We start from the raw sequence: 18,849 nt of genomic DNA on the forward strand, positions 1-18,849 counted from the left end.
GAGGATGTTGGTGACTTCAAGTCTGATTTTATTGGCTTCATCTGGGTCGATTTTGGTACGTCTTTCTTGACGTCCTAATCTACAAAAAACCTGATGGCTCCCTAGGACACACTATCTACCGGAAAAAAACACACACCAACCGTTACTTACATGCACAATCACACCACCACCCTGCACAAATAAACTCCGTAGCCAAGACTCTCATCTCCAGAACCAAACGCCTGGCTGACAAAGACCACTTGACAACTGAGTTACAGAATCTCTCAAATGTGTTAATCGCCAATGGATACCAGAAAAACAGGGTTACGAAGCTAATCCAAAAAGAAACACCCCCCAAAAACCAAGACACAGAAGAAAACAATGGCATGGCCCTCCTTCCTTATATCAAGGGCACTACAGACAAAATCAGCAAAATCCTCCATAAACACAATATCAAAACAGCCTTCTGCACCAACCAAAAAATAGCCAATATCCTCAGAAACCCAAAAGACAAAATCCAGCTGGAAAACCAAGGGGTCTATGAAATACCCTGCAAAGTCTGCCCAGCCACGTACATTGGACAAACAAACAGACGAATAAATGCACGTATCGCAGAACACAAGAATGCCGTCAAAAAAGAAGAAAAAACTTCCTCTCTTTTCCAACACATGAAAGAAACAGGACACGAAATTAATTTTGCAGATTCCAAATTGCTCTTTAACATGGAACATCACCACAAGAGAATAATCATGGAAGCCATCGAGATAGAGAAACACCCTCACAACATGAACAAGCGTGACGACACGTCCCGCCTGCCAGACATCTGGAAATTAGCCCTCCCCACAAAAACCGACACCAGAACCAGAGGCACACAGAACGCCGTCACCAATCAACCACACCAGACCCAAACCCAGACCCTCTCCACAGACATATTACAGACTCCATCCAGCAACCAAACTATAGTGGCACCTCCGGATGCTGCACCCCCCTGCAATCCCTACACAGATCTGGCTGGCACAAGGCACAAAACCATAGCTCGCCCCTATACACGAAGCCAAGCCAGAGCACAACTAAATGCAGCACAGCCATCTTCTCAGAAAAACTCTTCACAAGCTCAAGAGGTCAAGACACGAGAGCTTTAGCAATCTAATCTACACTTAATGACCCACCCAGTGATATTCAGAATATCACTCATGAAATCACCCAAGATATCCCTCAAGTAATTAATGACCCACCCAGTGATATTCAGAATATCACTCATGAAATCACCCAAGATATCCCTCAAGTAATTAAGGAACAAAAGAAGAAAAGGCACACTAATCTAGGAACTTCCTCTCTACCCAGAACGTTGGAGGCTATACACCACACCCCTCAACAGTATTTATAGGAACTCAAACACCAGACTCTGCTCTGTTCCAGTAACAAGAAGCCGAAAGCACCAGCCTGAAGATGACGAGTGAGACCTCGTCGAAACGTCGCACAGACACCCCGACTCTTACACGGGAAGACACCCGAAGACACCAAAACCTGCATATATATATATATATATATATATATATATATATGCACATGCACAACCCTTCTCATATTCATGAGAAGACCTGTTTTAAGAAAAGAAAGCAAGGAGCCTTATATCTACCCTTTCCATCAATATACAGAAGGGAAGGCCATCTATCATTTTTTAATCCTGGCTGCTCTACCTAGATACAGATTCTCTACCCATATACGCTGAACAGTCTTGCTTATGTAGAGTTGGCATTTCAATTACAGAAAGGAAATTTTGATTGGCATGTCAGAACACTAATTTATTAACATTTCATTTTTGGACTGAAATAGTTCTCTGGGCTAAAGAACTCCATTTAAGAACTTTAATTTCTGAAATTAACAATGCCTGCTTATCCAGTAAGATTCTTGTTCTTATACCCTGTAGATCACCAATGAATGCCAACCGCTAAATTTATACCAAGAGCTTAAATTTAAAACTTCTCGGAAAATTATCTGCCAAGCTCTTTTTTAAAATCCCAAACATCCAGGTGCTTGTAGAAGATGCATTTCACCCTGTCTTCCCCATTCATTTCCATGAGAGAGAGAGAGAGGCAGGCATAACATATGTATTCACACAAACATCCATTGAACTTTCAACATGAAACAAACTATTTTACCTGTATTAACAAGAGCACTGCTGTTGTAGAGTGTACCAAGATGTGGTCCAGACAGAGACAGGAAGGTGTAAAGTTTGCTGAGGTAAAATCTAAACCTAGGTCTTGTGAGCACTGAACGGATTATTAGGTTACCCAATGAATGCCCAATAAAACTGTAGAAGACAGGAAGGGGGGCAGGGAGAGAGAAAGTGATTTTTTTTTAAAGTTTGCAAATGAAAACTGGTGCAAACAATGACCTATAAACAGCAACAAATAATACACATTTCCTGCAGATGCCTCTAAATCGGTGGTAAGGAGAATCCAGCCTGCAGGCCTTATTAAGCCAATCTCCCCATTGGGTTCTCAAGGCCATTTTGGCTAAGCCATGGCACCTGCCAATCACCTGACATCACGTGAAGGCAGGTAAAATTACAGATGCAAACAGCATTGAAATCTGGCCGCATTCCTTTGTAGCTACAATACAGAGGAATCTTAAGATGAACAGTTAAGATGGGTCGCCATAAACTTTATGATATCTCATGAATATATAAATATACACACACTAATAACATAAGACAGCAAAAACACATACATATAATAAATACTTGCATTTTAATTGCTATACTTAATATTTTACCGAATAGAAAAACTATTATATTCATCCACATTTATGCTACATTTATTCGTCATAAATTCAGCAAGAGGATTCAATTTATCCTGAATTTATCTTTCTTGTCTTCCTTCTCTCAATCTGATCAATTCCATTAGCTTGTTCATTGTGGTTACCTTCCCAGTTTTTGTAAACCATTCTTTCACGGCTGGTAGCGTCACCTATTTTTCAATTTTTGTGCAACAACCATTCGAGCAGGCTACTATTACTATCTTAACTCTTTGTGGTTTATTTGTGGATCTAAACACCTTAACAAAATTATTAGGGGGTCCAATGACAAAGCGTAAAATGTTATTAATCAAACTATCTTTATATTAATCAAACTATCTTCTCTCCAGAAGATTTTAACTATTCAGCAGGTCCACCAGATATGTTCCATATCTGCCTTTAAGCATTCGTGTCTCAAAGACTTTGGTCACTGAAATTTTTACTTGTTCCGTGTGGAGTCATATACCATTGATATAGCAGTTTGTAATGATTTCCTTGGATGTTAACACAAACAGACTGTGTTGGTTCCTAGGCAAAATGTTTTCCTTATTCTTGTTCAGAATTTCATCTATTATTGTTACCCATTTCCCCATAAATTTGTACCCAGATTTCAAAGTACTCAGAACCCTTTTTCAGCTTTCCCTTGTTGTGATTTCTCACCTGAAAACTTGAGAGTTAATATAGTGAGGTTAGGAAATAATGTAATTTGCCTCTATCAATCTAAGAAGTAAATGCCTGTACTGTACTATTATTAGCTATCAGGGCTAATAGCCACTTGCAGATGGGACATAAAACAATGCTTTTGACATGTACCCTCACATTTTAAGCAAGGGTGCTCTTGTTTAGGGTCCCAGCCATACCTTTGTTCATGATTTCCATGCCCAGACCTCAGGTTTTTTCCCTGACACTTAATATTACATGAGGATGGCTGAGCGTGTTCTCATTTAGTTGTTGTTTTTTCTCCTAATTATTTTTTTTTAAAAAATATATTTTGCACTTCTGCAAACCTCTTGATTCCCTCAAGCATGTTTATACCTCTCTTTTATTTCTCAGTGGCCCCATTTTGGCTCCACTTCTGTCAGGACTCACCACTTGAATTTGATATTAAAGAGAGTGAGAGACCTATTTTCAATGAATTTCTCTGAATTATTTTTTTTTTTAAAAAAATTAGATACCTATTTCATGTGATAGTGAATTTCAGTATTATGAGGTGCAATTCTGTCTCCTGAACCCACTATTAAAAAACTTCATTAAGTGACTCCATTGGTCGAAGGACCAGGACATTTCCCTCAAATTTCCATCACCTCTTATAACAACAGAACTCTACCACATATCTCACTTAATCCTAAACCCCTTGACAAAGATTGAAGTACAATAACCTTTTTCTTTGAAGGACAGGTGCTCCAATACTTCTGATTATTTTAGTTGCCCTTTTTTCAGCAGTATTATCCTTTTTGACATGTGACCAGAACTCTCTCAGTATGGCATCACCATAAATTTATATAATGGCATTATGGTATATGTGGCCTGGGTTTCACTGACTCACTTCAGTACTTATTTTAGGACGTTGTCATCTAAATCTCCCAGAGCTGCTGCAGCTAGTTTCCTGCTTTTGGTGCATTTTAAAAGAATGGCTCAGATCCTGAGTTGCCCTTCTGCACTGGAGCAGATTTTTTCAGTTAGAGTTCTGCTCATGGAAACGAGCAATCACAGCTTTCCCATTTATAAAAGAGATATGTGCATGAATGTAACAGTATACATTCTGATTCTTAAATTTATGTACAAAAAACTGTAACACGTGAATCAAGTGTGAGGAGATATAGCTTAGCAGTTTCTTCAAAATGTGTGCTTTACTTAAAACCCAAGATCATGGCTACAAGTTGCAGTTGGCTTTTCCGGAAAAACTAATAAAACACAAAATGGATCAATTACCTGATTTTTGAAATTGTTAGGCTGTAAATTTGAATGTATTGTATTATTTCATCCAGAAGGCGATCTGTCATTGAATCAAAATCAGCAAATGTATCATTCTGTGGGGGAAAAGTTCAGTGTTCTAAATGAAGTCATTTCGCGATAAAACAAATTCTTAGTCATTTGCTCTGACATCACAGATAAGAACTATCAAAGATAATAAAGAGTAATCCCATGAAATAATTTTTTTTTTTTTGAGGGGGAGCTACTTTTTGTACAGAGGATAATTTTCTCACAGAGGATAGTTTGCTTTAAATGTCTCAAAACAGCCACATTTCATATACAAAGGTAAAACTATACTGTAGTATTTCCTTAAGAGGCTCTGTTTTCAAGACCAAGGCAAAATATCTTAGAAGTATGACTATGTGCAACAGCAAAGTAAGCTTTATAAAATAAAATTCCAGATTCTACAGCAGGCTCCCTCAACATCGGCCCTCCAGATGTTTTTGGCCTACTACTCCCATGATCCCTAGCTAGCAGGACCAGTGGTCAGGGATGATGGGAATTGTAGTCTCAAAACATCTGGAGGGCTGAGGTTGAGGAAGCCTGTTCTACAGCTTTTGACAGCAAAACCACTCAAGCACAATGAAATTTTCACTTATTAGCATACAGTGAGAGAACTCAAGCAGAACATCACAATATGTTCTGTGAAGAGTAAAAACAGAGTTATTTCTATGGTACAATCTAATGCATGCCTACTCATAAGTAAGTCCCACTGAGTTAATTGAAATGGACTCAAAGGTACAGGATGGTAACGGTAGCTGCAAGGTTAACTTTGCAACCTACAAAGAGATTAGTAATTAGAGATAAATCAGTCTATATGAACTAACCATAGGGTGCTGCATTAGAAATAATAACAATAAATCTTTTCAGCACTTGCAAATACCTGATTTCTCTCAGACATCAGAAAATCTATACGGCTTCCAGGAAGGCCAAGTTCAATGTAAGTCTTTACTAGTCTTAAGTCTGCACTATTACCTAAAATAAAGAAGTGAAGATCAGGTGTTTGAAATGCCTACTTTCAAAAAATGTTAAGTTAAAATGCTTATGCGTAACATTGTACAAGTGCCAATTGTATTCTTTTGGTTTGAGACTTGCACTAAAATCAAAGATCTGCTAACTGCAATATAAACATTGTTTTTGCTTCCAAATATAGAATATAGTGGGAAACAGGTTTCATGGGTTATATTAGAATAATGGCTCAACTGATTACTTTCAATCTTGGCAGTGTGAGGACGGTCCATGCCAAATTTGGGTTTAAAAAGGTAAGAAATGGCTTGTTTTGAATGAGTTAAAAGTTAAAAGTGGAGAGATTCCACCATGTTAACAAGTTCTGTGCATTTCCCCCCCATTGACTATACTGGGTTGTTTTACCAGAGAGATTCTGCCATTTGTACTGAATGTTTCAGGAAATCTGCTGCTTGTTTTAGGTTAACGGGAATGCCTAGTACAGTGGTACCTTGGTTTACGAACTTAATCTGTTCCGGAAGTCCCTTCTTAAACCAAAGCATTCTTAAACCAAGGCGTGCTTTCCCATAGCAGTGGGGACTCAATTTACACTCAACAGGAAATGGAACATGTTCTGCATCCAAGGCAAAGTTCACAAACCAAAACACCTACTTCCAGGTTTGCAGCGTTCTTAATCCAGGTTGTTCATAAACTAAGCTGTTCTTAAACCAACGTACCACTGTATGTGCTTTTACCCTTGAGTTGTGCAATATACTTTTAGTTTTTATATAAAAAAGTCAACAGTTTCTGACCAGTCTTAGCCCCTGGGAGTTTAGAACCTTCTTGTTACTAGATAAGATCCTCACAGACCAGAGTTTACATTTCAAATACGTCACGACGTTAGAAGTTAGGTGTAAATGAGATGGAAAGGAATGACAGGAGATAAGTCAAAACTGTTTGAAAAGCATTTGGGGGGCATGGTGATATCTTTAAGGTACCCAGCAGCTGGATTTCTGATGGGCAGCTTTTGAAGGCACAGGACAGCTTTCAGGAAAAAGGAGGGACATTTAGGTGCAACTGTGAGACTGTACTTTATTTGCTAAATTTCCTTCCCCCCCCCCCATTGTAACTTTTAAAGGTTATGCTTGCCAATTGCCTTAAAACCCTCACCTTTAACAAGCATAGCATGTGCAGAAATCAGATGGCGTGATTGTGGGGCCTGAGAAACACAATGACCCCTGCTTATGTTACTCAACTAACCATTTTTTACAGGTAGAGAAGCAGCAAAAGCCAGTAAAAGTTGACAACTCCATTAGTCACCAGAGCCTGGTTCTAAACTTATTCCATTTAAAATATTAAGTCACTTAATAGGCATATTAAATTGCATGTGAAATCATTCTTGTGTGATTTCTTATTAATAAGTGCATTCCTTCCTTTTCCCCATTGCATTTCTCATTTTCAATTATGCCTGATCAGAGAGTTGTAGGAAAAGCCTTCTCAAGATGTTATCAAATTCAATTAAGAAAAAATCTTTTAGTTTTAACATGCTGTGCTAAATGCTTTCCATGTGGTCGCACTGAGTGCAGGAGGAGCTACAATAATGTTGCAGAATGGTGTGTGAGAGATGTGGGAAAGCAAATTTTAGCATTACATAGGGCACCACTGAAATGTGAGAGCCCAAAGACTGCCACTGATAGCCTGTGGCATAAAGGGGATTTTTTAAAAAATAACTTTTAAAAGCATGTTTTCATTATTCCTAAATGTACAAATCACCTAGGTTTAATGGTATCTTGCAACAGTGGCCTTCACAAAGATTTGTTAAGAACATAGTTCTCTTGACACCGGGCCTACAAAGCTATAAATGCTACCTGCTGAGGCCAGGAGATACAGGTAGGATACCTATGCTTAAATAAACCTGTTTTTCTCCAGTATTATTTAAAGCAGGGGTAGCCAATGTGGTACCCCTCCATATGTGGTGGACTACAACTCCCATTATCCCTGACCATGGGTTATATGGGATGATGCGAGCTGTAGCCCAAAACACCTGGCATCACATTGGCTACTTCTGGTTTAGTGAAAATTCTCAATCTAAACCAAAACTTTATCGGAAACCTAAAGAATTTTCTAATCCATTATCAGCTGCTAGAACATACCATCGAGGCCATGCACACAAACTATGAGATGAATGCCATCATCTGAACTTTCCTCCTCTTCTGTGCTGAAATAAGGTACTGAAGATGCCAATCTGGGAACATCACTATACATAAATCCAGGGAGCTGAAGTAGTTTCAGTTCCTCTTTAGCATGAAGGAATCTAAAACAAGCAGATTTTATTTAACTCAGTTTGGTAAATGAAAGTACGTTACATTCATTTGATTTGTTTAACTTGCCGTTCATCTATATTTAAAATTATAGCCCACTGAAAATCCAGTATCTCTGATCAGTAAGCCTTGAGAGTATGTGCTCACCAAATTACTTAAGGCCAACACATTCCCCACCCAAAATATGGCTTTTGCAATATAGCTACAGCCTAGCCCTTTGCAAGGTACTGCAATCCCATTTGCTATGCTGAAAAATCAATTAGTTACAACACCATACCACTCGCAGCAGTTCACAGCATTAGTGACAGATAATTCCTTGTGGCAAAAATGCTTTAAAAAGGCAATAATCTCCATACCACCTTCAATTTGAATCCTCTAGCTGCCATTTCTATTCTAGAAGCAGCACAGGCAATATCTCTGTCACATTCAGCAAAGATCAATACCTGCACAAGGCTGCAGACCTTTGCACAACCATCTTGGTTTGCAGCATTTCATGTGACCATGTTGTATTGGTATTGTGCTATGCTGTGACAACTATTTCACTTGCAGAAAAACCCAGGAGATTGAGACTTTAATAAGCTGCTTAGAATTTAATAATAATTCCTGATGCTCCAATTCATGTCTTATTTAGCAATCAGGATGCAATTCACAATGAAAAGCAACATCCAGCAAACCATCTCTGCAGAAATGGACCCCATACTGAAAATGCTGAAGCTGGGGGCCAAACGAGTTGTGAAGGTTGTAACATGGTTTGGCACTGCAGTTGGGTTTTAGAAAAAAAAAAAGCCAGCACCAGGGAAGCTGGATTGCATCTGTGTCATGGCAAGATGGGGGCTTTAACCTTTTGCCCCTACCATGGTCCCAAGCAGAATTGAACTACCCCATGCACTTGCTATTGGTATTAGTGGGAATCTTCCTCCCATACGGAATTGCAAGCTGTGGTGTGTATGTATAGTGTGCTGCTAGAGCTTTTTAAAAAATTTCATGATGAAACAAAGGTCAAGAACATATCTAAGGTGGATTATACTTTCATTCTAGCAGCAAGTTCGCTCAATTCAACTCTGTTCAAAATAATCTTCCTCACCCTTCACAGGTGGATCACAGTCCTGGTCATTATGCACATAGCTCAAAACTTTCATATATTTTAATGTGGAAATAACCTGGAATTCTAGGTGTAGCAAAATGAAGAAAACAGTAGCAAACAACAACCAAACCCAAAAAATAAAATGCAAATGAAGTTTGTATATTTTCCTTTTAAACTGGGTTTTAAAAACAATTGTTTTAAACCATAGCACTTACGCTAGCTTTTGTGGCTTGGGAGAATACTCATACCAGGAGACAGAAGAAGCTGTACTGCAGGACATGCTGCAGGGTTGCTTGAGAACTGCATTCGATTTGTCTTTCGAAGACCATAACACACCACACGGATAGCCTTTCAATGCAGTGGGAGCAGCCAAACTACCTGGAGCACACAGTGGAGCCACGTCTGTTGCCTCCTCAAAAAAATCACTATTCAATATTTCTGTTATAAAAGGTCCCACAAATGCTAGGTCAAGATCCTCCTCAGCATCATTTGTGGCTCCATACAAATTACTATCATCTGCTTCCTCAAAATAACCATTTTCAACCATGTCTTGATCTTGCTCCTTCTCTTCCTCCTCCTCTTCTGTTGAATTAGAACAGATTGTTCCCCTTTGAGGGCTAACTGTACTGCTATTGTCAGCAGAATGTATTTTGGAAATATCTGTACTGCTTTGATTGCCAAAGTAGTTTTCTACAAGTCCTTGCTTCAGCATATCATTACCTCCTTCCGAGGATACAATGTTCGTGCTTGTGAGATTTTCATCTTTTGCAGCTGACAACTGATCAGACAGTTGTTTTTGCTCTAAAGAATCACTACATTTTCTTTCACTTGGTTGCTTCACGCTGCCCTCTGGATAACTAGACACTGAACCCGAAACAACACAGGACTTGCCCAGATAAACAACTCCTGAAGGAATTTCACTTGCTTTTTCCACACTGTGCAAGTTTTTATCAAGTCTTTGAGAATCATTACAAATTGCACCAATATTCAGTTGCAGGCTGTGAGAGTTCACATCCTCAGATGTACTTTCATCAAGTTGCAGTGGGCATTTTTTATCTGAGGATGAGGAAGGCAGAAATGTCGCTTCGTTGCCCGAATACCCTACACACTGCTGTGGCAAAACCTTTGTTTCTTCACTGTCATCACATGTTGTCAACTCAATTGCTCCCAGGTCTAAAACAGTTTTGCTATCACTTAATTGGCATTCAGGTACATCGGATATCTTTGAGTTTTCATCAGGGGACAGATCATCATCAGAAGGCAGAGAGTTTATTGATGTCAGGGAGGACTGTATTTCACTAACAGCACTCGTACTTTCAGTGCAATGACTTTCTACTGGGTTTTTAATATTATTATCTGGTTTAAGCAATAGTTGAGGAAATATTCTTTCATTGTTGCATGAACTTTGCCCTTGAGGAGTTTCAAGACCCACATCTGTACTTGGATGCATTGCAAAAGAACTAGGTTCACTTTCTACACCAGAATCCGAAAACCTAGATGATGCATAGGTAATACTAACATCAGGTAACTTAAGTACGTCTCCACCTAAAACTGCAACAGAAGTTTCTTTTGTAGATTGAATGGGCAGGTTGGTGCCAACCCTTGTGAAGGAATCCTCAGTATGCTGGAAGTTTGTTTCTTGTACAACTTCCTTTTCAAGCTGCGGTTCTTCTGATTTAGGTTTTCTTTCGCATTCTGAACTTTCAAAGGTGGGCTCCTGCAAATTCTCTCTACGTGAGCCTTCTGTCTGTAATCCAATGCGAACAAAAACTTTATCTCCTCCACAAATATTTCTACAATATGGTTTTACTTCTATTTTTGTAACCCCTGGTGAACCAAGAGAGTCTTCAACAGTACTTCTGGGGGTCAAGCTGCTGCCCCCATGAGTACCCTCAATGCCTGCTTGGAGGGTATCAGATTTACCCAAAAGAATTGAATTTGCACAATGAGAGATGATAGCACTGGGGTGGCTTTCCTCATTCCCTTCCAGTTTGGCAGTTCTTTGTTCAGTTCTACATGGTAAACTTCTAAACTCTTTCTGGCTGATTTGCCTCATTAAGTTCTTCGCATCGGAAGCCTGGCCACCAACTGCAGAATCCAGCCCTTCTTTCTGGTCCAATGAAGGCATACCTTCAAAGCACTTTGAGATGTCCTCAGGTACTGCACTTTTCAAGCATTTGTAGCCTACGAGGACTACAGAGTCCTTAGAGTTTTGTTTTACTAATTTTTTGGGATTTTCAGGTTTCATTGTTTTCATCAATTTAGTAACCTTAACTTTGGATTTGTTTGCCTCTTGACACTGCGCTTTTGCAGACTTGGTGAACTGTTTTTCACTTTCTGAGTGCCAAGCATGGGAGGCAACTGAAGGTCGGTTTTTCAAATCCGGGCTAGCCATAAAACTTTCTTCAGATTCTGGTTTATCTGGCTTCTTGGAGTCAGACTTCTGATGAGCTGTCAGCCAGGGTACATCCATCTCTTATTTAAAATAAAAAGGCAAGACAATGTAACTTATTACACACCTGAAACTTTTACTAAATTGCAGTTTATAGATTTAAAATATGAGTAAGTGAAGAATGTGTTTCAAGAGCATTCATTTATCTCTAGATAAATAGGAAACCACATTATATTGAATCGGACCATTATTGTCTACACTGACTGGTAGCACAGGGATTTCCCAGCTCTACCTGCAGGTACCAGGGACTGAACCTGGGAACTTTTGCATATAAAACATGTGCTATACTACTAAGCTATGGCTATTCTCCAGACTCTTGTCAACCAATAAATAAAGCAGACAATTTATGCATTTTTAAATATTAATTGTTATTTAAATATTCTGAGTTCTAGGGGAAGGTGGTGAACTTTTCACATTTGCAATAGGTTTTTTGAGACTTCCCTTGTAACTGTCGTACCATGTAGTACCATATACGACCTGAGAAGATTCTCTCAAATATCAGGTTAGGCCCCCAATGCTGCGAAAGGACTGGCAGCGAGAAATGGAAGCCACAAAAGCTTCAGTGCACACACCCTTAATATTCTGGCTATAGTATGTTTCAATGTGTAAAAGCAAGGGTAGCCAACATGATGCCATCAATATGTTGTAGGGCTATCATCCTTGTCCATTGGCCATGCTGGCTGGCTGATGGAGCTGGAATTACACATCATCTGGAGGGCACCATGCTCATATTTTTTCAGGACAGAAAATTTCTAAACTTTTATTTCAAACCCCCCCCCCCAAGACAAAACCCAATGATTTACCTTCAGTAACAGAATCTAGATACCGATCTTCAAAGATTATAGGCAAGGAGTTCAGATCACCATCTAATTCACTGCATTCAGTAGGGAGAGGCGGCAGAGAACTACAGAAGGAGGTGCTTTTTATGGCAGTACACATCTGAAGGTAACTTTGCGCACTGAAATATACAATCTTATGTTAAAATATTTGTAAAAAAAGGAAACATCAACAATAAGCTGTAACTGAAAATACAACTGCATTTTAATAAGGTACAATTAAAACATGAACACTAATAGAAGGTCAGGTCTTAATAATGCAAATTACATTCAGTACACCTAAATTAGATTTGATTAAAGAAAAACCTTTATGTATTTACCAGCAGAAGTGATAGCAGTTTGGATCAGTGCCATCCAGGCACTGTTCTAATTGCAAAGCAGGGCTATAAATGTGTAGTAAAAATGAAGGATATATTGGCTATATAGGAAGTTACATGACAGTAGGTAAAAAGGGCTAAAGAACAGGCTAGGATCCCGGGAATAATAAAAGGAGAACATTTGAGAATAAAAGTGTTTTACATTGGTCAATGAAAACTGTTCATGTCTGAAGAACGACCACTCTTACGCCTGAAAACACTTCAACTTCTTAGGCTTTTTTTGTGCTAGAGGCTGAATCAATAAAATCCTCTCAGCCATTCAGTGCTACAGTCTGAATATAGCTCCACTGGCAGAACTGGCCAACATTAAGATTCAACTGGCCAATATCAATGAAGAACCTGTCCCACTCCCAAAAGTGTTTGGACTCCAATTCCCATTAGTGCCAGTATGGTCAACAGTTAGGGATAATGGGAGATTTGGTCCAGCAACATCTTCACGGTTACTGATTCCCCATGCTAATGTATATGAAAGGCCCTCTTACACCTCACATGTTTGGGGAAAGTGTCAGATGCAAGTTTTTTTTTATACATAGAGCCATAAGAATGTATTATTTAAAATATAAATAGCTTAATGCTTTTTTAAAAATCCATATGATGTACAACATAAAAACAAACAAAAATAGAACATCTCCTGAAGATCTCTGCACCCTGCATTGCATGCAAGACTGCTGGTGCTTGAAACATCATTTTTCAGAAGCCAGAATAACAGCAAGATTCATGCATGGGGAGGGAAAAGCAGGAAGAATCCCAAATTTTCTCCTCCCCAGGTCTAGGGTTTGAAGAGAGGGCTGAGCTGCTATCAACATTCTCAAATAGTTTCCCCCCATTGGTTTGGATTCTTGCAAAACACATTGGATTATTAACCCCTTTCTTCTCTACCCTTGTTTTTAGCTTCTGCTTCTAGTGGGCTTCTTAACACCAACTCATGCATACTAAGAGATAATAATGTCCAAATTCCAGTGGCAAAACTCTGAATGGAAAAGCCTGACAATCCATGATGGGGAAGGGGATGAGCAAAAAGGAGGCAACCCACTGCGAGCAATCCTATGTCCCATATTCACCAGACGTCCTTGCCAGATCCTGCGATGGCCCAGTTGATGGGATCTCTCCCACTAAACTCAGGGCCTTGCCCAGAAGCTGGGCCAAGTGCTGACAAAGAGACAGTGCCACTGCCACAGGCAGTGTTTGCTCCACTAACCAAGCCCAGGTTAAGGACTTCCTCCTGCTGAAGTCACTCCAACGTGTCTCCAATGAATTCTCCAGTGAGTCAATGAAGAGTGCAAGGCTGGACTCTCTGTTCCTGCTGGGAAACATTGCAGGAGCAACCTTCTAGATGCTTCTGATCTCACTCTCTTCCTACCGATTTTTTTCTTTTTTCTTAAAAAAAAAAATCCATTCCAGCCAGAGACAGACAAAAAGGAAAGGAAACAGAACAGAGGTTGCCAAATCCTAAAATTGGTACAGCTCTGCCAATAGGATCTGGGTAGGATTGGAACTAGGGAAGGGAGACTCTGTCTCACCAGCAGGCATGTGATTTCTGTTATGTACATCCATGGCCTGGGAAGCTGATAAGAGGCTCAACACACCTGAGGATCTCTTCTTCCACTGCAGGTTAATAGTTATTTGCTTTTCTCCCAATCTAAATGCTATCCTTCCATTTATAGAGGCTTCTCTGATCCAGCAAAGATTTCTCTCAATGAAAGGGGGGGCTAAGAAGATTTTTGCCAATTCCTCCTTTCACCTGCAGCCCAGCATACTACCTGCTACACTATTCTGGAGGTCCCACAACCCTTTGGAATAGGATTTTTGGGGGGAGTAGGGGGGCTACAGGAGAAAGAATGAACTGGTAAAAAATTACCTGCTCTGTTCACAGAAACCTCAACTGAAACAAACTTAATGTAGGATATTATGGGTTGTAGTCAACTAGCTTTTACTCAACAGCACATGCACTGACATTAATGGTCAACTTGGTTGCATTTATTTCAGTGGGTCTACTATGAGTGAAAGCTTGTTGATTACAACCCACAATATCCTACATGAAGTTTTAATTAATTTTGTAACAAAATAAGCTTAGTGAGCTATGGCTTAATATTTTCAATTTAAAAGTACTTACTGTAGCTCTTGGTATGCAAGCGCTGCTTCCCTTGGATGTTCAAGGCAAAAAAAAGCTTCAGAAAACCTACGTACCTAAAATGTTTCAAAGTAATAAAACGAAAGGTTCACACTGAAATAAAACTTTCATCACTCTCTTTTCTTATAAAAAACCACACACACATAACACATCTATACTATTAAGTCACAGTAAAAGTGCATGTTCAGTAAACTTTAAAACACGCACATTCACAAAAAACATTGGCATGAAATAGCAAATTAAGCTGGGTCAAGTATTGCAGCAAACCTTTCAAAATAATAACTCATTTTTTAATCCATTTAAGTGGTTGCATATTTCAATGAGAAATATGTTGCAATCTGGTGGTTTTTTATAGAAAACATTGAGTAAGTTAAGCAGAATTACATTGCGGTTGCATACACACACCAGATTGTTTCAGGTTATGTCTCCTTTTTTCAGATGCCCATGTAGAAACAAGTAAATGGAGAAGATTCAAAGTGTTTCAATAACTCAAAAGGTTATCAGACTTGTTGTCCAACTGAATGACACAATCTTTCCACCTACTAATGGCTTGACAACCATATGTCAGGAGTGCTCTGATGGTGTTTCCTGCTTGGCAGGGGGTTGGACTCGATGGCCCTTGTGGTCTCTTCCAACTCTATGATTCTAATATGAATTTGGCTTCCATGAATGTTCAGCTATGTTTTCTCGTGTCATTGGTGGGTGTACACTATGCCCATTCTAACAGCCCATTTAGAGGACTAATATTGAGGAATAAGGTTGCAGACATGTCATACCTATCACAAACTCATGTATCTAGGTCTCTAATGCTAAGATGGCCCTTCCACACACTTAATGGATATCCCATTCATTACCCAAGTCTTTTCCAAAGGATTGCTTCCTACTTCCTCAATAGGATGTCCTCCAAGCCAAGGAGATCAGTTTTCCACAGCAATTAGTGAGACATCCCTTGAAAGTATTGTCTGGGTACTACAAATGTGAGCCAATTCATGTTTACTGGAAGCAGCATGCAAGTGCCTCCCTGCGCTTTCTTCCCATGTCACTCTGGTAATACAAATATGAAGGGTTTACCTATTACCTACGAATATGAAAGACTCACATTCTTAGGACCAGTGGTGTCGCTCCTTCCTACGTGAATGTTGCCTTCCCGGGAATTACTTATTGCTTCACTGAACTCAGTGGGACTTACTTCAGAGTAGACATGTACTGGGCTGCACTGTTATAACCTTCAGGGTTGTTTGGTGCATGAGGTGGGGCACCACTGCTGCACCTCCCTCCCAGTACTGATGGCACATCTGGTTGCCATGAAAGGCCACAGTAGGGAGGTGTTGAGTCAAGCACTGGATGCCTGCCCCAGCAAACAGCAGCAGCACAGCTGGGAGGGCAGCACAGCGGCCCTCCATCTCACATATTATAGCTGTCTTTTGGACAGAAAGACCCCTAGTTTTAAGAGCTAAACCTGCCACATTGTTTTAGAAATTAGTTTTGTGGATGACACATTCCTGTGCTTAAAAGTTGTATCACGACAGAATGAATACATACACGCATTGTATGATGCTCTCGTGCCAGCAATGCAGTGATATCCTCTTGGAAGTTAACGGCCTCAAGAAATTGTCCCCATAAAGCCATCAGAAGTGAACAGAGCTGTGCAAGATGCATGTTTATAAGTTCTGCCAGTTCATCAGGATTCTCCATTTTCTGCACCAACAGAGAAAACAAACAAGCTTGTATTCTTAGAAGTAGAAACTCTAGTACTTTGAGAAAGTCATAAAAAAAATTCTTCTTCTTAAAAGTATCTTTAAAGATTAAAAGCATTTTAAGTTTTTAAAAATGGAAAGGGATTCAAAGTCATCTATCCGTTTGCCTTCCTTTGAGTAACGGCATTTACTGTTTAATAATTGGTAATCAACCTTAAGCTTAAAAATGGCACTACAGTCTGTATTCAAACTTTAGAACTTCAAAGCCTCTGGTATATAAATGTGTTTATACTGGCCCTTTTATTTTCAGTTATTTTCTTTATAATCCTTAGAATGTGATTTGCCTTTTCCACAGCTGCTATTGATTTCTGCATTGAGTTGCTTACAATCTACCCCATGGTCTCCTGGATAGCCACCACAGGTTCAATCTTATCACTGTACATATACGTATATAAGGTAGCTTTTGCCCCAGAGTGCATCAGTTTATACTGGCTTACTCACACGGCATTTGGTAGCAATTTGGATTTTTCACTATCCTACAGAATTTGGTGTCATGTCTCACTCCTCATACTTCCATATCATTTATGAATTACAGTATTTATATTTCTAACATACAGTACTATAAGCCCCAAACAAATCCTTAGGTGAGACCAGTGGTTATTTCCTTCCACCATAAGAACTACTTGTTCCTACTCTTAGCCTTTTTAACTAGTTCAGTTTGTAAGAAGACCTCTTTTCTTATCCCATGACTGCCAAGCTTGCATAGGAGCCTTTGTAAAAATACTCTGTCAAAAGCTCATTAGGCAAAGTATGTCTACCAGAGTACTCATATCCACATATCTATGAAATAATGCAAATAAAAATTAATTCTTTAGAACCACAGTTAGCTATTTAAAACAGTATCTAACATCTGGAAAAACCCTGAAATGAAAGCAAGCAAGCAAGCAAGCAAGCAAGCAAGCTGTGATTTAAGATTTACATGGATCAGAGAAAAAATACCTTTATTTCTTCACAGAGTTCTGACAGGCGTGCTTCTACATCTATATTCTCTGAAAAGATTAGAGTGTATGGAAAATGAATATTCCTAAATTTTAAGCTACATTTTATAAATTGCAGAGACCCCATTCAAATCTGTTCAATTTTTAAAACAAAGCTTTTTGGTTGTCTTGAAGTTCCTCAAATACTATAGTCAATGTGATATCCAGTAAATTTCTCAACTGAGAGTTCAGCTAAGAACAAAATCCTTCTGGTTTTGCAAGCGAGTTCTCATAACGACATTTATTCAAATACTATTTTAAATGTTACCAGACCATAGCATAAGGTACATGAATGTACACTTGCACCTCTTTTGATTGTATATTTTAGAAAGACTTCCAAAAAGCAACACAATGAAACTGAACGCACAAACAAAATTTAGACCAGTTCCAATTTACCATAAAAATATTGCTGGAGAAAGCAAACTTGAAAGAATTCCAATAATCCATATTAGGGCAATAACTCTATCAGGCCTACCCAAAAGTCACAAAATAGAATACAGAATGCAAGATTTTGAGTTTTATAGAATCCCTCATCAGGTTAAATGGTAAAAAAATGCAAGGCAAAAGGGAAAGAAAGATATTGTTTCCTGGTTGGTATTCAATTCATTCAAGTACATCTGTTAAGAATATTAAGGTGGCGTGTGAGAGGAAGCAGACATTCAGATGAGGTCCTTTTTAGATGCCATGCAGGTATCATGTTGCACTGCAGCTTCCTTGGAAGGAAAAATACTAACAGCAGAGTCCCCATCTCTGAAAATAAAGCAGCCAGTTTTATAACAATAAAGGTATGGCCATGATATGGATTTTTGGATTTTTTCTTAATGCCCAATACAGTGGTACCTCTGGTTACGTACTTAATTTGTTCCGGAGGTCCATTCTTAACCTGAAACTGTTCTTAACCTGAAGCACCACTTTAGCTAACAGGGCCTCCTGTGGCCGCTGCTTCACGATTTCTGTTCTCATCCTGAAGCAAAGTTCTTAACCTGAGGTACTGTTTCTGGGTTAGCGGAGTTTGTAACCTGAAGCGTATGTAACCTGAAGCGTATGTAACCTGAAGTGTATGTAACCCAAGGTACCACTGTACTGCTAAACCTTTTGTGTGAAATGGAAAACACCAAATTTAAACATACAAAAACTAGAGGAAGAGGATTTTATGTATCTGAATATAAGGCTTTATTCTCTGAGGAAACATTCCCTAAAACAGCTTGGTAAATCTA

General features: G+C 39.1%; 1 protein-coding gene across 2 annotated transcripts in view; it reads right to left on the reverse strand.

Moving 5' to 3' along the window:
* Positions 1-18,849, reverse strand: part of FAM135A (family with sequence similarity 135 member A) — a 56,205-nt gene that overhangs the window by 6,914 nt on the left and 30,442 nt on the right. For both annotated transcript variants that reach the window (XM_082218233.1, XM_082218234.1), the window contains 9 exons: positions 17,595-17,644; positions 16,441-16,596; positions 14,881-14,954; positions 12,358-12,512; positions 9,318-11,577; positions 7,851-8,011; positions 5,636-5,727; positions 4,711-4,808; positions 2,142-2,293 (listed from right to left, as the gene is read on the reverse strand). In XM_082218233.1, coding sequence (XP_082074359.1) covers positions 2,142-2,293; positions 4,711-4,808; positions 5,636-5,727; positions 7,851-8,011; positions 9,318-11,577; positions 12,358-12,512; positions 14,881-14,954; positions 16,441-16,596; positions 17,595-17,644 — 3,198 coding nt within the window. The remainder of the gene's footprint in view (positions 1-2,141; positions 2,294-4,710; positions 4,809-5,635; positions 5,728-7,850; positions 8,012-9,317; positions 11,578-12,357; positions 12,513-14,880; positions 14,955-16,440; positions 16,597-17,594; positions 17,645-18,849) is intronic.

Source organism: Podarcis vaucheri (assembly GCF_965113315.1).
Source record: "Podarcis vaucheri genome assembly, chromosome: 3".
NCBI lineage: Eukaryota > Metazoa > Chordata > Lepidosauria > Squamata > Lacertidae > Podarcis > Podarcis vaucheri.